Genomic DNA, 22,182 nt, shown 5'->3' on the forward strand with positions numbered 1-22,182 from the left:
GATCCAGTGGATATAGTGTACTTAGATTTTCAGAAAGCCTTTAAGACAAGGTCCCTCACCAAAGTCTCTTACGCAAAGCAAGCTGCCACCGGACCAGTCCTATTCAACATATTCATAAATGATCTGGAAAAAGGGGTAAACAGTGAGATGGCAAAATTTGCAGATGATACAAAATTACTAAAGATAGTTAAGACCCAGGCAGATTGCGAAGAGCTACAAAAGGATCTCTCAAAACTGGGTGATTGGGCAACAAAATGGCAGATGAAATTTAATGCTGATAAATGCAAAGTAATGCACATTGGAAAGCATAATCCCAACTATACATATAAAATGATGGGGTCTAAATTAGCTATTACCACTCAAGAAAGAGATCTTAGAGTCATTGTGGATAGTTCTCTGAAAACATCCACTCAGTGTGCAGCGGCAGTCAAAAAAGCGAACAGAATTCTGGGAATAATTAAGAAAGGGATAGATAATAGGACAGAAAATATCATGTTTCCTCTATATAAATCCATGGTATGCCCACATCTTGAATACTGTGTGCAGATGTGGTCGCCCCATCTCAAAAAAGATATATTGGAATTGGAAAAGGTTCAGAAAAGGGCAACAAAAATGATTAGGGGTATGGAATGGCTTCCATATGAGAAGAGATTAATAAGATTGGGACTTTTCAGCTTGGAAAAGAGATGGCTAAGGGGAGATATGATTGAGGTCTATAAAATCATGACTGATTTAGAGAAAGTAGATAAGGAAGTGTTGTTTACTATTTGTCATAACACAAGAACTAGGGGTCACCAAATGAAATTAATAGGCAGCAGGTTTAAAACAAATAAAAGGAAGTATTTCTTCACACAATGCACTGTCAACCTGTGGAACTCCTTGCCAGAGGATGTTGTGAAGGCCAAGACCATAACGGTTCAAAAAAGAACTAGATAAATTAATGGAGGATAGGTCCATCAATGGCTATTAGCCAGGATGGGCAGGAATGGTGTCCCTAGCCCAGGGGTGGGCAAACTATGGCCCAGGTGCCGCATCTGGCCCTTCAGACATTTTAATCCGGCCCTCAAGCTCCAGCTGGAGAGTGGGGTCCAGGGCTTGCCCCGCTCCAGCCAGGGAGCAGGGTTGGAGGCTTGCCCCGCTCCATGCATGCCAGGTCTCTGCGTGGCTCCCGGAAGCAGCAGCATGTCCCCCCTCTGCCTCCTATGCGTAGGGGCAGCCAGGGGGCTCCGAACACCGCCCCTGCAGCTCCCATTGGCTGGCAATCGCGGTCAATGGGAGCTGTAGGGGCGGTGCCTGAGGACGGGGCAGCATGCAGAGCCTCCTCTCTGCATGGGAGCCGGAGGGGGGACATTCCGCTGCCTCCGGGAGCTGCTTGAGGTGAACGCCGCCCGGAGCTTACACCCCTGAACCGCTCCTGCACCCCAACCCCCTGTCCAGCCCAGATCCCCCTTCTACCCTCCAAACCCCTCAGTCCCAGCCTGGAACACCCTCCTGCATCCCCAGCCCCTCATCCCCAGCCCCACCACAGAACCCACACCCCCAGCCGAAGCCCTTACCCTCTCCCGCACCGCAACCCCCAATTTTGTGAGCATTCATGGCCCTCCATACAATTTCCAAACCCAGATGTGGCCCTCGGGCCAAAAAGTTTGCTCACCCCTGCCCAAGCCTCTGTTTGCCAGAAACTGGGAATGAGCAACAGGGGATGGATCACTTGATGATCACGTGTTCTGGTCATTCCCTCTGGGGCACCTGGTCACTGTTGGAAGACAGGATACTGGGCTAGATGGACCTTTGGTCTGGACCCAATAGGGCCATTCTTACGTTCCAGCAAAGTGCCAGGCTTTCTTTGAGTAACTCATATACACATTGCAATAAACTGAAGTGGCATGTATCCTGCAAAATTAACCTGTCTCTCTTTTGGTTTTAACAGCACACTTAGGAAATGCTGACATGATTCAGCCAGGACTTATCCCTCTCCAGCCAAATCTAGATTTCATGGATACTTTTGAATCTTTTCAGGGTAAGATTAAGGGGGGAAATGAGTTTACTGTCTTTCTGCTATAGTGGCAATGGGTTTTGAACAGAAAAGTTAACTATGCAAACCAACATATTTATCCTCTTTATGCAGCATGAAAATGGAACCAAAGCTCAAAGTATTTGAAATCTAATTTAAAAAAAAAAAAAAATGTAGAGAGATCAGTTCTTTGCCTGACTGGGTTTTGAAATGCACTTGTAGGAGTCCGTGTCCTAAGATTAGACTTGGAAGAACACAGCTTTCAGAGAACCTGGTTTACAGAGAAGTGGCTTTTGAAACGTTACCCATTGATAGTATGGGAGAACATCAGGTGTCAGCGGAGGACCTTACAGGAGAACGATGCTAATTGGTGTCTTCCTAATCCTCACACCCCATTGTTCACATATACAGTCTCTGTGGTTCCCCCATTTCTTAGTAACGATTTAATAGCCACATGCAAAGTCTCATGTTACTGAGACCTCCATTACTTTTTCATTATTTACTCTAGAATAAAGTTTAAAATAGAAAATAGAGTTTAAGTGGGACTCAAGTGGTGCCTGGACCTTGTGCTGGTCCTCTGCGCAGGGCTGAAATTCACTCAAATCCACTAAATTCGCATGGCATTTTACAAGCATAGCTGAGAAATAATCCCTTTCCCAAAGAGTTCGTAAATCTCAATAAGACAGATAAACATCTTTGTGTTTGTAAATAAGCAGAGTACATTTTGTGATGATGCAGTTTCCTTGTTTTTTAATTATTTATTCATTTACTTGCTAATTCTCAGTGAGTCTCCCATTACTTAGTGCTACGTAGCAATGTTCTACCGTAATATAGGGAGTAAAACATTTAATATTTGTTTTCACATTCTTTCAGATCTGTTCTCATCCAGTCGCTCCGGCAACTTTTTCTCTTCTGTCCCTGCTGCCAGTTCTGCTATGACAGATACCAGCAGCCATTCTTCCCAGGTAAAGAGGTTTTATGTAGTGAAAATTGCCAGAGCTCAAATTTATAAGTACTATACAGATCTTCACGTACTAATATGCGGTATCAGACAAGCTCATGTAAATAGAATTGAATAAACACTTACAATACTTATTTAATACAGTATATTTTCCTCTGATTTACCAATAAAAGAAATTATTACAATAACTAACTGGTACATGTACTGTACTTGCACTGTTGTGACTTAAATACCTTTGTCTTCCACCATGTCAGGTTCAGAACAGAATTTTCTTTGTACTTTAAAATATTAGTTTTTGAGGAACAGCCTTTAAATTATGTAGAGAGAGTGTTTTGTGCTTCGAGTGAAATAATGCTGTCTCTGAATGGTGTTGGGCCTTGCTATAACGAATCATATGTACTGGAAGGGAGTGTGGACTAGCAGGTAGAGCAGGGAACTGGGAGACTTAACTGCTGGGTTCTGTTTCCAGCTGTGTCATTGACTAGCTGTGGGACCTGGGTCCAGTCACTTAACCTCTGTGTACCTCAGTTTTCTTATCTGTAATACAAGGATATTGGTGACTTCCTCCCTCTGAAGAGCTGTGGATCTCAACCCTCTGGAAGATCTTTACCTGAAAGGCACTTACAGGAGAGCCAAGGAGAAATGGGCAAAACTAGAGGTAGTTGTAGTTATTTAGTTCTTGATGTGGAAGGTGTTGGCTTAGCATAACTAGGAGTGATTCAGATCTAAGCCTCATTCTCCCCTTTCACAATTGAGTGTAAGGAAAGGTTCAGATAAAATCTTCCAATGCTGGCCCATCTCCAATGTCAAGCATTAATCTATACTATTTTTTTTTTTCTCCTGACAGTCTTCTGTCCTGCCCTCGGGTTCTTTACCCAGCACACTCCCAACAGTGAACCTCAATGAAGGATTGATTGCCTCATCGGTACCTGCTCCTGTCATTCCTGATGTTGGTGCTAACCAATGCTCCAACATTAGAAGTGAGGGCTCTTTCATCCAGCCATCAGACTTCAATTCCGATTCATCTCTAAGTGGCCAGCAGCCATTTCTTCCGGTGTTCCCAGCTCCAGTGTCGCTGCTGCAGCCCACTGTCCCACCACACCAATCCGCTTTGCCCACGGTGCCTCTGAAGGCCAGCTTGAATTCCCAGCCGTCTGCTTTTACTACTCCAGAAACTCAAAAGTCTGGCCTCTGCAAATCTTCCATTGTTACCCACACGGCTTCTGCCACCCTGACCCACAACCCCTCTGCTACCACCTTCAGCCAGAGCCAGAACCTCATCCTGGCAACGCAGCAGCCAGGGGGAGGAGTGCCTTGTAACCTGACTCTACAGACTACTGTTGTGCAGGGGCAGCCCCGGCCTCAGCTGCAACCCCACCTGACGTTTGCACTCCCTAAAGCCATTCCCCTGGCGAATGCTGGAACGAGGCCCAAACAGCCACAAAAAATCGTGCCTGCTCCAAAGCCTGAAACGGTGTCCTTAGTATTAAAAAATGCCTTCATCACCCCAGGTGAGAGTCACGGGGGTTCCTCCTTGTTCTGCTGGGAGGGAGTAACATGAGGGAGGGGCACAGTTGCTGTTGTAGGTGGAAATTAACATTAACAAAAATATGCTAATGTGCAGCACCCTGGGTGTCACTGGAGGTACCTAGAAATCTTGATGGTGAGGCTATTTATTGTTACTAGCACTGCCTTCTCCGAATCCACTTTCCAAATAAACATTCAGGACGGCAACAAAAAAAGGCATTTCCCACAGCCCTGAATTTTAATCTGATTACAAGGGAGGCAGGATGGACCATTGGAGTTTGCATAGGACCGGGAATCAGGAGGTCTTGGATTCTGTTCCTGGCTCTCCCATTGAGTCCTTTGGTTGCCTTTAGCAAGTCCTTTCACCCCTCTTTGCTTCAGTGACTCCCTCTGTAACATGAGGATATTTACCTACCTCAGTTGTATGCTGAGGTACAGAGCTCTCGGAGCACTACACAGATGCAGAGTGTTAATTCAGGTATTGGCTTCTTTTCAAAGGGATATACCTGATTAAACTGACCAAACTGTCAGGTCAAATGGGGCTGTTCCTCTGTTTCTGTGACCTTGTCTACACTTGCCGCGGCACATAGGGTACCTGTAGCCACACTCCACATTGAAAAGCAGGCTGCGTCCACACTCACTGCAGTGTGTGTAGCTACATGTGGCAGTAAAAGGCTCTGGCAGTGGGGAGCTGCTGGAGCCTTTCCTCTCTGCCTCTCCCTTGCCAGAGCCTTTCACTAAAAATAGAAGTGTAGATGTGGGAGGCACTGCTTGGGTGTGCAGAGAGCCATGTAGAGTATATACCCAGGCATGTAGGGCACTTTACTATACAGTTAAGCTGTGCCTCACCGTCTGCACTCCTATTGCTAACTGGGCGTAACGTGTCTGTAGTCTACACACCACTGTAAGTGTAGACTAACCCCATGAATGTTAATGCTTATGAGCAGGGCTGGTGTAGCGAGGAGGAAGACATTTCAGTGATACGGGACCCTAAGAAATAAAGTTTTAGGGTTCGTGTGCCTTTGCCTCAAGCTGCCTCGCTTGGGGCTCTTAGAGATTCAGGCAAGCGGTGTCTGTTTTCAGGACCATGTTAACACTCTAAAGGCAACAGAAGCCACAGACCCCTCAGGATCTGAGCTTGTTTCAGAGGCAGTTTCTGAAATGTCCCTATGTTGGCCCATTTGCTCTGAATGCAAATGATATGGAGAAATATTGTTGGTTCATGGTCATGAGGCTGTAACACACAGATTAAAATCTGATTAGAATCTGACTGTGGGGATCTACGACATTTGAGCTTTCAGCGTTGTCCAACCCACCATCTACTGCAGATGTCTGAGAGCAGCAAGCATGAGCCAGATGAGAGAGCTCTGAACTTCTCATCAGGAACAGCTGCCAAGGGGCTGCACAGTCTCCACGATAACACAGAACAGGCAGCACATTTATTTCTCGGGATTATTGTACACTGCCTTCAGGGATGTGCTAAAATGACCTGGCTGAGGACCCAAGTGACTTAAGTCATCCAAAATACGCTATAGCGCAGGGGTTCTCAACCTTTTTCTTTCCAAGTCTCCCCTCCCCCTCTCCCCCAACCTGCTATAAAAACTCCGTGGCCCACCTGTGCCATGACAACTGATTTTCTACATATAAAAGCCAGGGCACATGTTAGTGGGTAGCAGTTGCCCAGGGCCCCATGCCACAGGGCCCCCCGCAAAGCTACCTTGCTCACACTTCGGCTTTGGCCCCATGCAGTGGGGCTCGGCTTTCTGCCCTGGACCCCAGCGAGTCTAATGCTGGTCCTGCTTGACAGACCCCCCTGAAACCTGCTTGTGGCCCCCTAGCGGGCCCCAGATCCCTTGTTGAGAACCACTGCTATAGCCAATCCCCTAGAAATACACAGCCTGAAGGATTATTGTGAAATGGAAATTACTGAAAAGCAAAAGAGTTTGTGTGTCTGCCTGCCATGGGCGCATAATGCTATGGCAGCCCATGAGAAATCCCCATTAACATCCTCAAGTCTGCTGCATCCCAAATCCTAGCACAAAGATGTGTCACTTGAAATAGCTTGATCTATGGTTAATAGCATTAAGACACTACTGGGTGTGTTTCTAAGCCATTCCTATGTGCACCTAATGGATTAAAAAGCAAGAGGCCATGTGCCGTCAACAGCCAAGAAATGCACTACTGACCTAGTGAAATGTGTTCTAGGCCCTTTCTCAGCAGGAGCATATATCTGCCTTCGTATGCTGGGGCTAAGGTGTGCCCCTATGTTACCCATGGAATTTGCACCTCTGGCTGGACAATAAATGGCTTCATTGTTAATGGGCTCAACATCAATTCTGTCTCAAATTAGGTTGCAAAGTACACCCGTCACATCCTCAAGGTGCACTTACGTCAGTTATAAAACCCACATAAATTAAAACACTTAAATAATAAATATGGAGATATACCTATCTCATAGAACTGGAAGGGACTCTGAAAGGTCATAGAGTTCAGCCGCCTGCCTTCACTAGCAGGACCAAGTATCCCTGTTATAAGCCCTTTTTGTATCCTGGAGCCACCTAGCAGTGGCAGTTTGTGTTGCAGCTTGATCTTTGAGAGAACTTAGAATAAAGATGATTTGGCGAAGTTGTACAGAAAATACCTGTTTGGTCCCATTTAGTCCATTCTCCCAATCAACACTAGTTTGTTCCCTACATAACATTCTCCAGATCTTTCGTGTCAATAACAATTCTAATTTCAGTTGTATTCTTCAGCTGCCTTTCAGGGACAGTCCAGAGCTGTGATCGTAACCCCAGCACCTTTAAAAAGAGAGGGGATTTTGACTCCGGCCATGACTCCACCTAGTGTTGTAATTGCACCAGCTGCAATTCCCAGAGTAAGGAAAAGGAAAAAAAAAAAAAATCTTTGGGCTGGAGTTTGCATGTTGTTAGAGCCTTAAAGTGTGGTAATGCTTCAAAAAGTGACTAGGTATAGATGTCCCCTCATTACTCAACAGATCTGTTGGTGTGCTCAGAGTTATCTGTTAACGTTTGATTTATCTACATTGTGTGGCTGTTTAGCACTATATAATCTGCACAGCTTCGGGAGGGTGAACTGGTTTCTTCTGTGGCTTACACGTCAACAGAATTCATAACAGACACCAGTTGCAGAGGGTTTTTTGACTCATAGACTTCCAGTCAAGAATGGACCATCATGATCATCTTGTCTGACTTCCTGCACATTGCATGCCACTGAACCTCACCGGTCCACCCCTGTGATAGGCCCATAAGTAATGATAATGAAAGAGCCAGAAAGAATCCAGCTTGACTTTCCACTTGCCAGTTGAGAAGTTTGTCTTGAGTATGCCAGTGTGTTTGTCCAGTATGTTTGAGTGCATGTGAGACAGAAATGTTAAGTGTACCCTGTATATAATAAGACGAAATTGCTTTTTCACTGCTGCTAACATATTCTAACATTGCACTGAATTATGAAAACATGTGGGACTCTTGCCACAAGTCTGGCTTTTGTGCCTGATTGTTCATAATATATTAGCACTAGTTTGGGGAGTTCCTGTCATCAGATAGTTATGTACTAATTTAACATTATACACTCCCATTGAAAAACAAGATAATAGAATCCTTTGTATTTTTCTTTCTGTAATATTCCTGTGCTGTTTCCAGGCTCCCGGGGTGATGGAATTCCATAATAACATTCTGGTTGGTCAAGCACAGCAAGCTCCGAGTAACCAGCAAGTGCAGTCCACAGTCTCGCATCTCTTCTCTCCTAGTGCAGTCCAAGAAGTGAAAGGAGAGCAAATCCCTTCCCACAGTACCTGTTCACAAGTTCCCTCACCTACACCTAGTAAGTTAGAGACCTAAACTCTCTGACTCTCCCCCATATGCATCCACCTTTAAGGGGGATGTAAAACAGATCTTGGCTAGCTGTGGTTATTACATATCTTGGGGAATTCTTTGTAGAAATAGCTTGTGAGCCCCATTCCCTACACTTTCAGTTGTCTATAATAGTCTTCAGTTCTTGCCCTAAGCTTTTGGTTAGTGTTTCTGTGCACTGTTACGCTGTACTAGTCCACTCCAGAAGTGGTTGCATTTCAGTACTCCATAAAATGCTATAGAAGTTTATCATTTAATATAATAAATATAATTCTAATACTTTGCACCACTTCTACAACAGCTTTCATTAGAGGGTGTCTAAGCACATTCTAGCCTCACACCTTACCAAGGGTTCCCTGCAACAGTAGGTGTCCCTGTCCTTTTCCCTTAGTGCTCTACTTTCATGGGATAGTAAGAATTATTTAAATATTTTGCTTCCTGCTTTAGGAACCTGGAGGGTCACAGTGCAAGTAGGTCACGGTAGGATAGTCAGTTTAGGTCCTAGACACCCTAACACACATTTGCCTGAAGTGGAGAGAACATGTCGCCACAAGGCATTTAGCCATTGCTTGTGAAATATTTGGATTTCCTAGCCATCTGATCATCCTACTACAACCTAGATATTACAGCATTGGATGCTCTAGAAGTGCAGTCAGTGGCTAGATTAAATGATCTGGGTAGAAACTGCTGCTCAACAGTTCAGTTTGTTATAGAGAGCTATTTTTTTAATGATCTGACGTTTCCTTTTCGAAGGCCGAGATTGTCAGAATTCAGGACAGGCCTCTCCCTGCCCATCTGAACAAAGCCCCAGTCCTCAGTCTCCACAGAATAATTGCTCAGGAAAATCCACAACTGACCCTCAGATGGCTGCATTTAAGGTACATGTTCCATCCTTTGAGTTTTTTCTTCCTTATTTGTCTTTGTAGCTTATTGATTTCCTGATTTAGACTGTATAGACTAGACTGTAAGTCACTTGATAAATGAGGTTGCATATGTGGTTGTGGCTTAGCTTGCATTACATTTGTGTTGCTGTATTTCACTTTAAACATTTCATTATGGCTTCAGGCTTTGTAATGGTACTGATCTTGCCCTGCTCAGCAGTGATTTGTTATCCAACATGCACAAGGAGGCTGTATTTCTGTTTCTCATTATCAACCATGGCAGTATTTGATACTGTAGTTCATATAACCCTTACGACAGATCTAGGTTTTAACTGGTAGATCTGTATTCAGCTGCTTTTAGCCTTAGACTTCTAAGCCGTTCTAGTTTGTCTGTGCATGTGGTTTTTCATCCAGATTATTGCTGTTCTGGCTGCTCAGTTTTGGGGGCTCCTGATCTTCAGTGCTGTTTGTTGGGGTGATTTCACCTGGCTGTGTCTGGTACTTTCTGATAGCCCCTGGCAATTGCCCGGTTTGGTCCTTTCCCAAGGCCCGAAGAAAGTGCAAGACTGAATACGCTAGAGCTCAATGAAGTTTAATGATGATGAAACAGCAGGTCAATTTAGTGGAAACAGAACTCCAGCTGACTTCCTTTCTGTCAAATCTCCTCTCCTTTTACAAACATAGCGATACATGTACCACTGGTGGGGTGTTAGCCTTAATGGCCTGGGTGGATTCATATTGGGATAATTTATATTTAGACTCTCTGACATTCCTCTCAAAGATTCATTTTGACATGTTTCAGAGTAGCAGCCGTGTTAGTCTGTATCCTCAAAAATAACAGGAGTACTTGTGGCACCTTAGAGACTAACAAATTTATTAGAGCATAAGCTTTCGTGGGCATCCGAAGAAGTGGGTTGTAGCCCACGAAAGCTTATGCTCTAATAAATTTGTTAGTCTCTAAGGGTACGTCTTCACTTACATCCGGGTCCGGATGTAAGCAATCGATTTTCTGAGTTCGATTTATCGCGTCTGGTTAAGACGCGATAAATCGATCCCGGATCGATCCCGGAAGTGCCCCGGATCGATCCCGGAAGTGCTCGCCTTCGACGCTGGTACTCCAGCTCGGCGAGCGGAGTACGCAGCATCGACGGGGGAGCCTTCCTGCCGCGTCTGGACCGCGGTAACGTCGGACTAAGGTACTTCGAATTCAGCTACGTTATTAACGTAGCTGAATTTGCGTACCTTAGTCCGAAGTGGGGGGGTTAGTGTAGACCAGCCCTAAGGTGCCACAAGTACTCCTGTTATTTTGACATGGTGTCTTCACCACTCTTCCTAAGCAGAAAGTGGTACTGTTGCTGTGTGCTATTAAAGAGCTGCCATTTTTCCCCAGAGGGGTGGCTGCACTTCACTTGGGGACATGTTCCCTACTGTATAAATTGTCTATATATAGTGGAGGGTGTTCATCCACACAAAAAAATCACCGTAGGTGGAGTTTTACTATAAAAAATTTCCTCTACAAAGACCTCTCCTTGCCCCCACTAGAGGGCAGATATTTCCTGGCTGGCCTGTCTCCCCTTCTCTCCTTGCAACAGCTGCAGCATGAGCCGGAGTTAGGAATTTTTTTCACCCTTCATCAATCCATCCAGGGGATAGTGGGATCTTCTCTTCTCCTCATCCTCCTCTACTCTCCTTAAAATGCAGCAGCCAACACCTAGCTGGTAGGATAACTGCTGCATTCCAAGAAGATTAGCACAATGGAATCTGTTGCAGTGAAAGCCCATTGAAATGCACTGAAATCCCTCAGCTGCACAAGGAGTATCATTATAACCAAGTTCGCTGTAAGGCTGTGTCCACACTACGGTTTCTAACCTTGATTTTGTAAATGGTGGTACAGTCACCTTAAGCAGTTACAGTTACACAGTTCAGTTTCTGCTCAGACAGCTGCTTTTCTGCTGTCATTTCCCGTTTTGTGCATCTGTATCTACCATGCTATCGAACACATCCGCAAGGGATAGAATTTCTGGAGGGCATGCACATGGAATAGCATGAGCTGCATATACCCTCCAGGATGTCTTTCTACACAGAGAGCTGGAAGGACGGAGGACTGGCCATACCAGTTGCACATGGATAGGGGTTCCTGTCTGCAGAGCAGAAAGACTGCACTGACCCAGGTACAGAAGAGAGCCACCTGCCATTCTAGCCCTGGAATGGCAAAACACTGAGCTGCTATGGTTACTAAGAGAGTCCTAGCCATGTGGTGTAAGAACACATGTTTTGAGCCATCCATGTGAATAACCTTACAAGCTCCATTCCAAGTTGTAGTCTGGATTTACTTTGGAGGAATAGCCACTATAGAAATGCCAATCAGACTGCTAGAGGCCTTGGCTGTATCTCTCACACTAGTTGGCCTTCGTAGAATTTTTCCTTGATTACACAAGAAACACAATGAAAGCCACAACAGACCAAAGAAGGCTATCAACTCTGTTTCTTTGTTTAGAAGTAGGCAGCCACTAGATGATGTGGTGTCCTTGAGAAAACAAACATACAATGAATCAAATTTTGTAGCCGTTTTGACAAAAATATTGGTGACTCTGAATGCTTTGTATTTTAAATGTTTTAAGTCCCAATATGTTGGTAAGCAGGCAAAGGATGAGTGATTGTTAGAGGCTCTTTGATGTTTGCCCACCTTTAGCCTTCCATTCTTTACTCTTTTTGGAATGTCGTCATTCTCGAAACTAAAAATGATGGTCTTGCTGAGCAAAACTGCTTAGATTACAGTACAGCAGCATGTCCAGTGGGTAGGGCATTGGATTGTGAGTCAGGAAATCTAGGTTTTGTTCCAGAATCTGCCACTGACTTATTGAGTGGACGCCTACATCGCACAACCTTGTTCTTCCTCCTTTTTTCCCTCTGTAAAAGGAGGCTAATGACAGTTACCCGTCTTCTGTAAAGCACTATAAAAGTGCTAAATCTGATTAGTCCTTTTTCAGGGTTCTGATGGAAAAAGATGTTTGACAGCTTTAGAAATGTATGGTAACACATAAGCCAAACAATGATTTAAAGCATCCGTACGTGCCAGAGGTTATATCCCAAATGTTTGGGCCCAGTTTTAGGTTCCTTTCACACTCATAAAGTCCACTGACTTCAGTGGGAGTTTTTGCTATGCTAGGAATGGTGGGTCAGGCCCATAGTTTGCAGGTAATTTTAAAGGTCTAAGGATGTAAAGAGACACTGTCAGAATTTTAGGGGGTATTTTTAAACATCATGAAACTTAAAACTAATAGAAGTGTTCATAAAACTAAGAAGAAAACCCTATTAAACCAGTTTTGGTTTGCATTTAGTACAGGGGGCACTTCTGAAAGCGTTTAAATTGCCATGTGCAAGTAATTAATATCACTATGATATTTTGCAGCATTAGGAAGGCTGTGGATACCATGGTAACTTTAATTCAGCAAAAGATAAAATTGTATAGATTTTAATAGCAAAAATGACCATAGGGCAGTGGTGGAGAAACCAGCATAGACTGATGAGCTAATTTTATTTGTTTATGTAGAATCGAAGGATGAAGCATATTTCAGCAGAACAAAAGAGAAGATTTAATATCAAGATTGGTTTTAGCACCCTGAACAGCTTGGTATCAGCTAACTCTAAGTCAGTAAGTTGTCCATGAGTGCTGTGCATTTTTAACCTGGCGAGAGAGGTTACAGAAACCATCACTTATTCTGAAAAGGGTTGTTAATAAACCCGAACATCACTTGTTTCACTGGAGAATGTGAAGTACACATCAAAGTGAAGTTACTTGACGCATCTGTGACATAAGAGTTTAGGTGAGGATTCCCAGGATGGGTAGAAGAAAATCTGTTGCTACTGGCCAGGTAGCACAAGCCAGCTCTTGTGCTCTTAACTTTACCACTGGTATGAGTCTCAAAATTGCAGGGAGTCCTGTTTGAGCATGAGCTTCAGTTTTGGAACCAAGGGGGAAAGAAAGGAAACTGGGCAGTGCAGTCCTCTTTGCTCCTGGAGCTCCAGTAACAGAGACTTGATCATAGGTACAGCATGGTAATGCTTCAAACTTAGTGTATATGGTTCCTTTCCTCAACCATTTCCAGAGTATTTTACAAACATTCCTTAATCCTCACAACACCACTCTGAGGCAGGTCATGTACAAATTTGACAGATAGGTAAACTGTAGCACAGAAAGATTGTGACCTGCTTAAAGCCCAGGGTGGATTGATTTGAGTCAAAGTGAGGGGGGCTCACTGATGCAACATCTTATTTTATTTATTGAAATGATTTTAATGGATTATAATAAATGTAGGCCTTATTTATTTCTGTCCTGTCAAAGGTGCACACAGAGGCAGATCCTAGAATAGAACTCAGTAATGCTGTTTGGCCCCTTTAATAACCACTAGACCACACTCCCGTCTGTTTAATGATAATGAGAAAACGCCAAACCCTATAGAATCAAATGTTCTGAATTATCTCCTTAACGTACAACTTTTAGTAACGTGAAACACATCAGAGAGGACATCACACCCCTCGTAAAAAATTATGAATACTTGTTAAGGGGGAAAGTGATTAACGAACAGTTTAAACATTTCCATTGAGAAAGTAGTCAAAATCCAATTTGGAAAACAGAGGGCAAGTTGCACACACATGCATCTTTCATTATACCAGTGCTAATCAGAGTCAGGATAAACACCTAACTGGTTAATTGCTCTTCTGTAGCATTTTTCATCTGCCAATCCCAAAGTGTCGTACCAGGGTGGATAAGGAATGTGATAAAGGGGCAGAAATGCTTCTGTAGGTGCTATATTTGGTTTGGGGCAAACTCTGAGGCTGTTTAGCTCAACTCCAGAAAGTCAACTTTGTGTTCATCTTCGGTACAGATCAGCCATGCAATCACGCTCCAGAAGACTGTGGAATATATCACTAAACTACAGCAGGAGAGAATGCAGTCACAAGAGGAAACTAGGCGCCTCCGGGAGGAGATTGAGGAGCTAAATGCTACCATCATGTGAGGTTTTGAGGGGAATTGTTACCTTTTTTCCATAATGACCAGAGCATGGGGAGCATTTCTTTGGGTAATAACATTGGGTGTCTGCATCAAATATTAGGTTAAATGGCAGCGGGGCATTGAAGAGGAGGAAAAAATCAGTGGATCCCAATGAAAAAGCAAAGTCATAATAGGATGGGCATCAGTAGGCTTCTGTGTTGACCTTCAGTGGGCTCTGAGTATTGGTGTATATGGTGGTAACACCAAAAATGGCCCACTTCTGAGAAGTGGTCAGGGGGCATTGTGTTCAAAGCTGTATTGTACCGTGGATCAGAAATCATGTCCCTTAAAGTAGTTTAGCTGCAACTGTCCTTTTGTATGTAATCTTTCATTATTGGAAGAAATAATGCCAGTGAATAGAGCACAGGATTGAGAGTCAGGGTGCAGGGATCTCTTCCTGGCTTTGCGACTGACTTCCCACGTAACCTTGGGCAAGTCACTTTAATAGCTCTGTGCCTCAGTTTCCCCACCTTTACAATGGAAGGTAACTATCATTACCTCATTTTAAAGCATTTTGTGGTCTGTAGTGCTTTTCATCCACAGACTTGTTAAGTGTTCTGTTATGTAATTAGGGTTTTGAGGAAAGCAATCAATTATATTTGTAGGAGTTGATAAAATCTATTCAGTTGACTTTAAATTCATCCTTTAATTTGGACTGTGTTCTAAAATCATGAGAATTTGAAGAAAATATTAGTGTTTTTATCATCTGACTGCTAATTTTAGTGTTTTTATTCCTTTCTAAGTGGGCCCTGAAAATTACATTGTTAGATGTTTTACTTTGCTTTTAGCTCTATTATTTGTAATAATAAAAGCTTAGCAGCTTGAAAATTCTCTTTGCTAAATGCATATGGACAAAACTGATAGGAAAACAGTATTACACAATACACATTAATGAGTCATGAAATGAATGAGGTTTGTCCTCTTCATTTTAGTGGATTACCTCCTAATAGGCAGCGTCAGTCCCGTGGTACTGGCCTTTGGTGCTTGTCCTGTATTAGTGTTTGGTTTGGAAGAGAAATATCTCCTTTCTGGAAAGAGATTTTGAGCTCTGGCCTTTTTCTTCAGTTCTTGTCAACAGCAGCTCCCTGCTACCGGGGTTCCCATAACCCGACAGAGATTTGATCACATGCGGAGTATGTTTGATGAGTATGTGAGAAACAGGACCCTCCAGAACTGGAAGTTTTGGATTGTATCCTTTCACTGTGCTACTGTACATTGCATTTATATAAAAAAAGCACTAAATCCCTAGAGGCTTGTGACTGGAGACTAGGACTGGGAGTCAGGAACACTGGGTTCTAATCCCAGCTCTGCCAATAACTGATGCTGTGACTTTTAGCCAGTCACTTAAGTAATTCTGTTCCTCCATTTTCTCATCTGTAAAATGCAAATAATATTTCCCTGCTTCACAGGGTATTGTGAGGTATAAATCCATTAACGTTTGTAAAGCTCTTCGAGAGGTTTGGAAGGAAGGTGCTGTAGGAGTGCTAAGTATTATTACTATTCGTTATTATGGTTTAAAAACTGTTAAAGTTTAGTGAATACTGTCCCTAAGGTATAGCTCGTCTGTTCATTTTTTAGAAAGGACCACTGTCAAGATAAGTGGTATTTAAATAATCGATTCCTTACCGATCATTACTGAGATTATTACAATTTAATTTTAATAAAATCACATGTGCTTTTTACCATTTATGTGGTTTTCTTTTTGCCCTTCACTCGTACTGTACAGTGAACCAGACTAGTTTCTCTTCGTGGTTCTCCTGCACTGACTGCTGTGTTGAGTTGCAGACGCTTTAAGAGAAAGCTAAGATACTATTTTTGTTCATATTCACCAGTATTTAATGGAACCACAACGTTGGGCCTGAACAACTGGACTCTGTCCCTTAGTCAGATTGTGCAACACTTTTAGGAAAGGCTTCCATGTGCTCTGCAGCAAGTTTGACCTAACGTCTGTGGGAAAAGCCCAATGATTTTGCATTCTAGTACCATTGCAGCATTCTAGTACCTCACGCTGGAGCAGCTTCAGAGAAAGTAGAAAAAGAGTGGCCTGCAATTGATTTAACTGTGAAAATTATTGATCAACTAAGGACAATATCCCATGTGTTGCTTAATTGGATATTATATTTTAAACTCCTCCAAAATGTTCAACTCCTGCAGAATTTGGTTTTAAAAAGGCTTAAGAGCATTATAGAAGTTGTCAGGGAGGAAGCTGGGAGTTTTGGCAGCTCCGTAGGAGGCAATTGGAACTTTTGGCACTCAGGAAGATGTGGGAGGCAATTTGGGATAGTTGGATATTTCTCCTAAATGATCAGCAGTAAAATGGTGGTTGGGATCTAAATTGGCATCATGAGGTTTCAGAGTTAATGCCTCACTGAGATGAACTGGGCAGTTTACGCTTATCAGAGCTATTGTTTTAGGCAGTTTGCAGCAGGGACCTTGGAGGGAGTGAATAATACTCTCAGCAAACCACCTCTCATAGCAGGCTATACCTCCAAGTACCTTTTTAGCAATTGGGTGTAATTCTCAGGACGCACTGACATTTTCCAGAATACTGTCCAGTGAAAGCTTAGGAAGCTATCTGTGCCCATAGTCAGCAGTCGTGATGACTAATGAAACTTTTCACCAGGGTGAAATGACTGTAAAGCAGTGAAGGAGGTTTATAACATAAATCTGAAAATCCCGTAAGAGTTTCTGCTACGTAAAGGAGGGGGATGAGTAAGCTGATCTTGGGCTGGTAGAGAGAGCTGAAGAATAGCCTATTACATTACCTTTCCAGTCATTTTACAAGGGGGTATAAGCACAGGCAGTCCCTTTAAACATAACAGGAAATAATTAGACTGATCTTGGCCATTAGTATTGGAGGGTACCCAGGAGCATATTACAATGTTGAGACTTGTTTATGCCATGTTTCCACGCTTTGATGGAATTGGAATTTTTTTTTTTTTACTGTTATCAAAAGATCTAAAGATTGTGGTAGATTCTCAGGGCCACCGATCATAGAACTGAACTATCTTTAAAGCCCTGGATAAGTTCCATGGGTACATATTTCACAAGCTGGTTTGATTTTAAGTTTTGATTTAGTTGGGGGCGGGTTGTTTTTATTCTAGAATTATTCAAACAACATCATAACAAATTGCTTTGAAGGTCAAGCTTAGTGACAGTTTCAGCTGCGATATAGGAGACCCTGATTTGATATCTGCTCCCAGTCCCTGCTACGTGGGGCCAGCAGAGGCTAAGTGTGCTCTGAAGGATGCAGCCTTCTGCTAGCAGGAGGGAATGAGCATATGTTGCTCAGTATCTTTCAGCTCATTACAATTTGATAACCCTGTCCAGTCCTCCTTTTCTAGTAGGGTTGTAGCCATCACAGTGTCCATCCTTCAGGGTAGAGGAGTTAAGTGGGGGAATCCCTAAAGCTTGGGGAAACCAAACAAAGTAGCTGCATGTCCATAGCTTGCTGCTGTTAGCACTGATTGCCAAAGGATTCTGATCAGCAGAGGTGTCCCCAAGAGGGATGTCTCACGGTTTCATAGGCTGTGTCTAAGGCTAGCTGCATCTTTTTGTAACAACAGTATAATAAAAAGGAGGGACACAAACTACTAGGACTAGAAACATTTTTCATGATTTCTTTTAAATGTTCCTTTCTATTATTTGCAACCCAGATTCTACTGCATGATGCTAGTGCATGGGGACCAAGCATTGAAAGTGTCCGTAAATATATCAGTCTAATTTCACTGTTCATCCAGAATGAATTACTAAAGTAGACAAACAACATAGCTGAAGAGCACTGACGTTAGATTTTATTTTATTTTAATATCCCAGGTAGAAATGTTTCTTTAAATGTTAGTGTCCCTTTCCTGGTTGAAGTCCATTTAAATGCCTTCTGTTTTCCACTTACATTGAACTATTAATGGGTTTTTTTATTATTATTAAGATGCTCTGTGCTCCTCTTTTTTTCCCCTTAACCCTCAATGATTTGCAGTTTAGTATTATCATTAAGCCATTGTTTGAGACCTTCAATGGAATGGTGTCTACGACCAGTTTAGAGGACCTGAACCAGACTGCAATGGCTTGGCTGGATGAGCATTGTTCGCTCCGTGTTCTGAGGCCAAGTAAGTAGAGTTCTAACCGGTGGTAATTTAATACTATAATAATTGTTACCATACAGTTTCCTCTTGGAAATTCAGCATGGGATAGGGAAGGAAGGCATGATATAGGATGTGATTTTTTCATCCCTCTTGCATTGTTGCAATGGAAAATTAAGAACTGTTGTTGCCAGTGAAATTCATTTTGAGCATTTCTTGCGTGTTAGCACCGAGGAGAAAAAATAATTTAACTTCTTGTTTGTAGAGACCAGAAACTAAATATAGATTCAAACCACAACATTTTAATCCAGATTTCAAACACTCTTGAGATGGGCTAGGGGTCAGGAAAGTGGTTTGTCTTATTATGAAGATGTTTGAATCTGTGCTTAGCTTTCAAATGCCCGTGAAGTTTGGGGATGATTGAATCTGATGCCTGTTTCTCAATCCACCTCCATTATGAAGCAGCAAGTTCATATCTGTGGTTAATACTGCAAAATAATACTGTCTATATTGGAACAAGTTGGGATTTTGTTGAATGGTGCAGTCAAAATACTAGATCTCCACTTTGTAAACATTGTCCTTCCAGCAAAGTCATTGCACTTCGATGTCTTTGTTGCATTGTTGAGGCTCTGTGTGTACTGCAAGAGTATCTATGTATCTGTACATTGCATAATAGATCATTCATCCTTCACTGTGTACTATGTGAATCTGTTTGCAATCAGACTAATTGTTCTCCTTGATTCTTTTCTGGCCCTTTATTCCAGTGGTGCTGAACACCCTTCGGCATCTCAGTACAACCACCTCGATTCTGTCAGATCCGTCACACCTGCCAGAGCAAGCCACTGAGGCAGTTTGTAAGATCAACAAAACATCTGGGGAAACCTAACAACCACAAATGATGAGTTGCCTAAACAAGACGTGAAGAAAGTCCCAGCCTCACAGACGTGTGAGTCTCCTTACAGTCGGTGCACTTTAGAAAGGACATTGTTCAGAGCATTTTGCCTCTGGCTCCTGAACATGTAGAGATACAATGCAACATTGTCTAATGTTTGGCTTCCTCTTCAATACCTGTTAGGTTCAGTTAAGTGAGAATGCCAACCACAGATACATAAGTAGGCTAGAGTCCTGCATTCAGCAATAAAAAATCTCCATCAGTGAAGCATGAATAAATACACAGGGAACATCTTTGCATAAAATGACTTCAAGTACTAAACAAGGTGTAAATTCGCTACACCTAGGAACAATTTGTTAAAGGGAAATGCACGTTTGATTTCATGAAAGGTAATGTGCTTTTTCATTTTATTACCTGGTGTTCAATTTCTTTGTTGTTTTACTTGAACAGTAAAAGTTGATAAAAAGAATGATCAACATATTAATAACCAAAGGAGAAAAAAAGTTAATCAAAGATACAAAATTGTGGTAAAATACTAGAATTAAAATCTCAGGTTGTATATGTATCTTTATTCTAGTTCAGTATATTATTTGTATATGATCATTTGGAGGGCATGCTTTATTTCCTAGCAAATAAAGTAGCAGATGTTTTCGTAGAACTTTTTTTCCTGATTCAGTCAGTACAAGTGAGTAGCAGGACAGTTTGGCAAGTACAAGAGAACAATTTATCTTTAATTTGTGTGAATTCTTTACTTGTAAATATAGACATGAATTTCCATACAGGCTTAAACTGTAAACTATTTTTTCTTACATGCTGCAGAGTCGAACTCTCCGTCATAACACATGTGCACAGATGATGCTGTAATGCTTTAGAGACAGAAACTGAGTTTGTAATGCTAGGAAATAGGCATTTATGTTGTCACAGAAATTAGATCAATCCACATGTACTCATAAGCTATCCCCCACTCCTGTGTCTTCTTTGCCTATTTGCCCTGCTTCAGTGTCCCTGCCCTAAATCCTAAACTCGAAAGATTTAGGTCACGGTTGTCAATCTTTAAGAGGCTTGCGTCCAACATAAAACTTAGAACACCGCTTGTTTGATATCGGAAACGTGACTTCGTTCACCGTGACTGTCCCAGTAAGTGACTGACATAACTAGAGATGGACCTGAGCCTCACTAGTCATTAGCAATGTGCTCATCACCATAGCGCTAGCAACTTCTGGCCAACAGTAGCTCCTGCAGATCGTTCCTGTCCACATTAGGATTAACCTGTGTGGGGTAGGGTGTATGTATGTGCCGTTGGCAAATTAGGAGGAGTATGGGCATAAATATGGAGACTCTTGACCCATGATTTGTAGGCCTTCTCTTGCAATGCCTTCTCCACAGCTCTTGTCATGGAGGGTCTGCAAAACTGACTTTCTTTGGTTGGAGCAAAGCTGGAGCAGAAAATGTGCTTCGAGCCCTCCCAGCTTTGGGGTTTGTTCCTTGCCAGTGCCTTTGCCCAGCACCTTGCTCCCCAGTGTTGCTCTCAGCCTGTGTGCTGGGGACAGGGTTTGGCTTGTGGCTAACAAGTTACTCTGCTGCATCTCTGTAATGAAGTCTACTAAAAACATGATCCTTTATAGCTAACCCCCTGGACCTTAAAGTAGAGGCACTATGTAAAGCATAAGTCTTCTGTTGAGGTTCTGATGCTGCACTCATCACTCTGGTATCTGAGCTCCTGCTTTTCAATACACTGTGAAAAACTAAATGATTTGTTGCTTAGCTACTGGCATATAACCACCTAAGCGGGGAGCTGTACTGCGCACAGCTCGGGAAATGCCTAGCGGTGTCTGCTTTCATAGTGACGGGTAACTCCAATAATGTGATTACACGTCTGAGCGGGTTTGCTTGTTTTGTGTTCCACTCCATGAATTAACTTAATCTGCAAAAGAAGTGAGCCTTCAGGCCATTGGCTAGATTTTGTATCTGGCTCAAAATTTGAGGTCCCAGGAGTTTACCAAACTCTCAGGTCAGTTTTCATGGCAAAAAAACAACAACAAAAAAAATCATTAAACTCAGCACAACTTATTAATAACCCTGACAATTCCACTACTTTCTAGAGAGAAGTTATTAGGAACCATGTTAACAATCCAGATAAAGCCACCTGATCTCTTCCCTTGGTACCTTTCCTTCCAGTTTCAAAAACAAGCTGCATTGAGATGGGCGGCTCTAGTACACTGACAGTGTTTAGCTAGAGCGCAGACTGAAAATAATTTGATATTACACATTCTACAATATTTTCAGGGATTTTACATTAGGAAGCAACTCTTCACTTTCTCTGCCGTATAACTTTCCATTTGGAGGGTCAAGCTTTCAAAAGCTACCTATGAAACGAACTGCAGGATTTCCCTGTCCTGAGTTTTTGCATTCTCAACTTTTCACAGCTGAGTTTTTGCACATGCCGAACATCAGTTGTGGTGGAAATGGCATTTGCGCATGCAAATCAAGAGACATTTTGCTACCCATTTATATCCCTAAACTTCACACACACCTCTGAGATGTTTGCAGCTGTGGAAAAACTGCAGTCACAGCTGTAGAACTAGCAGTTGAAGGCCCTTTGAAAATGTAGGCCTAGACTTTGTTGAAATAGTACCTAGAGGTGGTGGTTAAGCGGTGAAGTGGCTTTTCTACCTATATACTCAGGCCTAGATATGCAGTACAATCTATTAGTAAAATAAGCAATATTGTTTGGTATCCAGCTGAATAAATGGTGCTATATAAATGTAAGATCTTTTCTATCGATGCCTGTATTCATCCTTCATTTTATTAATGATCTTGACCTTCTGTCTAACAAAATCTTTGACATGGTGATTAGCTGGGTTCCCCCCAACTTCCTCATTTACACATCTATCTTATTGATA

The 22,182-nt window shown here is 42.6% G+C and overlaps 1 protein-coding gene across 1 annotated transcript in view; it reads left to right on the top strand.

The window, feature by feature from the left end:
- The window catches only part of MLXIP (MLX interacting protein), a 62,847-nt gene extending 41,549 nt beyond the window's left edge, over positions 1 to 21,298 (top strand). The window contains exons 7-17 of the mRNA XM_065417721.1: positions 1,931 to 2,020; positions 2,888 to 2,979; positions 3,823 to 4,486; positions 7,256 to 7,377; positions 8,162 to 8,342; positions 9,125 to 9,249; positions 12,806 to 12,907; positions 14,142 to 14,269; positions 15,374 to 15,497; positions 18,285 to 18,414; positions 19,152 to 21,298. Of these exons, the coding sequence (XP_065273793.1) occupies positions 1,931 to 2,020; positions 2,888 to 2,979; positions 3,823 to 4,486; positions 7,256 to 7,377; positions 8,162 to 8,342; positions 9,125 to 9,249; positions 12,806 to 12,907; positions 14,142 to 14,269; positions 15,374 to 15,497; positions 18,285 to 18,414; positions 19,152 to 19,273 (1,880 nt within the window). The 3' untranslated portion in view covers positions 19,274 to 21,298. The remainder of the gene's footprint in view (positions 1 to 1,930; positions 2,021 to 2,887; positions 2,980 to 3,822; positions 4,487 to 7,255; positions 7,378 to 8,161; positions 8,343 to 9,124; positions 9,250 to 12,805; positions 12,908 to 14,141; positions 14,270 to 15,373; positions 15,498 to 18,284; positions 18,415 to 19,151) is intronic.
- The last annotated feature ends 884 nt before the right edge of the window (positions 21,299 to 22,182 follow it).

This window comes from Emys orbicularis, chromosome 16 (assembly GCF_028017835.1).
Source record: "Emys orbicularis isolate rEmyOrb1 chromosome 16, rEmyOrb1.hap1, whole genome shotgun sequence".
Taxonomy (NCBI): Eukaryota; Metazoa; Chordata; order Testudines; family Emydidae; genus Emys; species Emys orbicularis.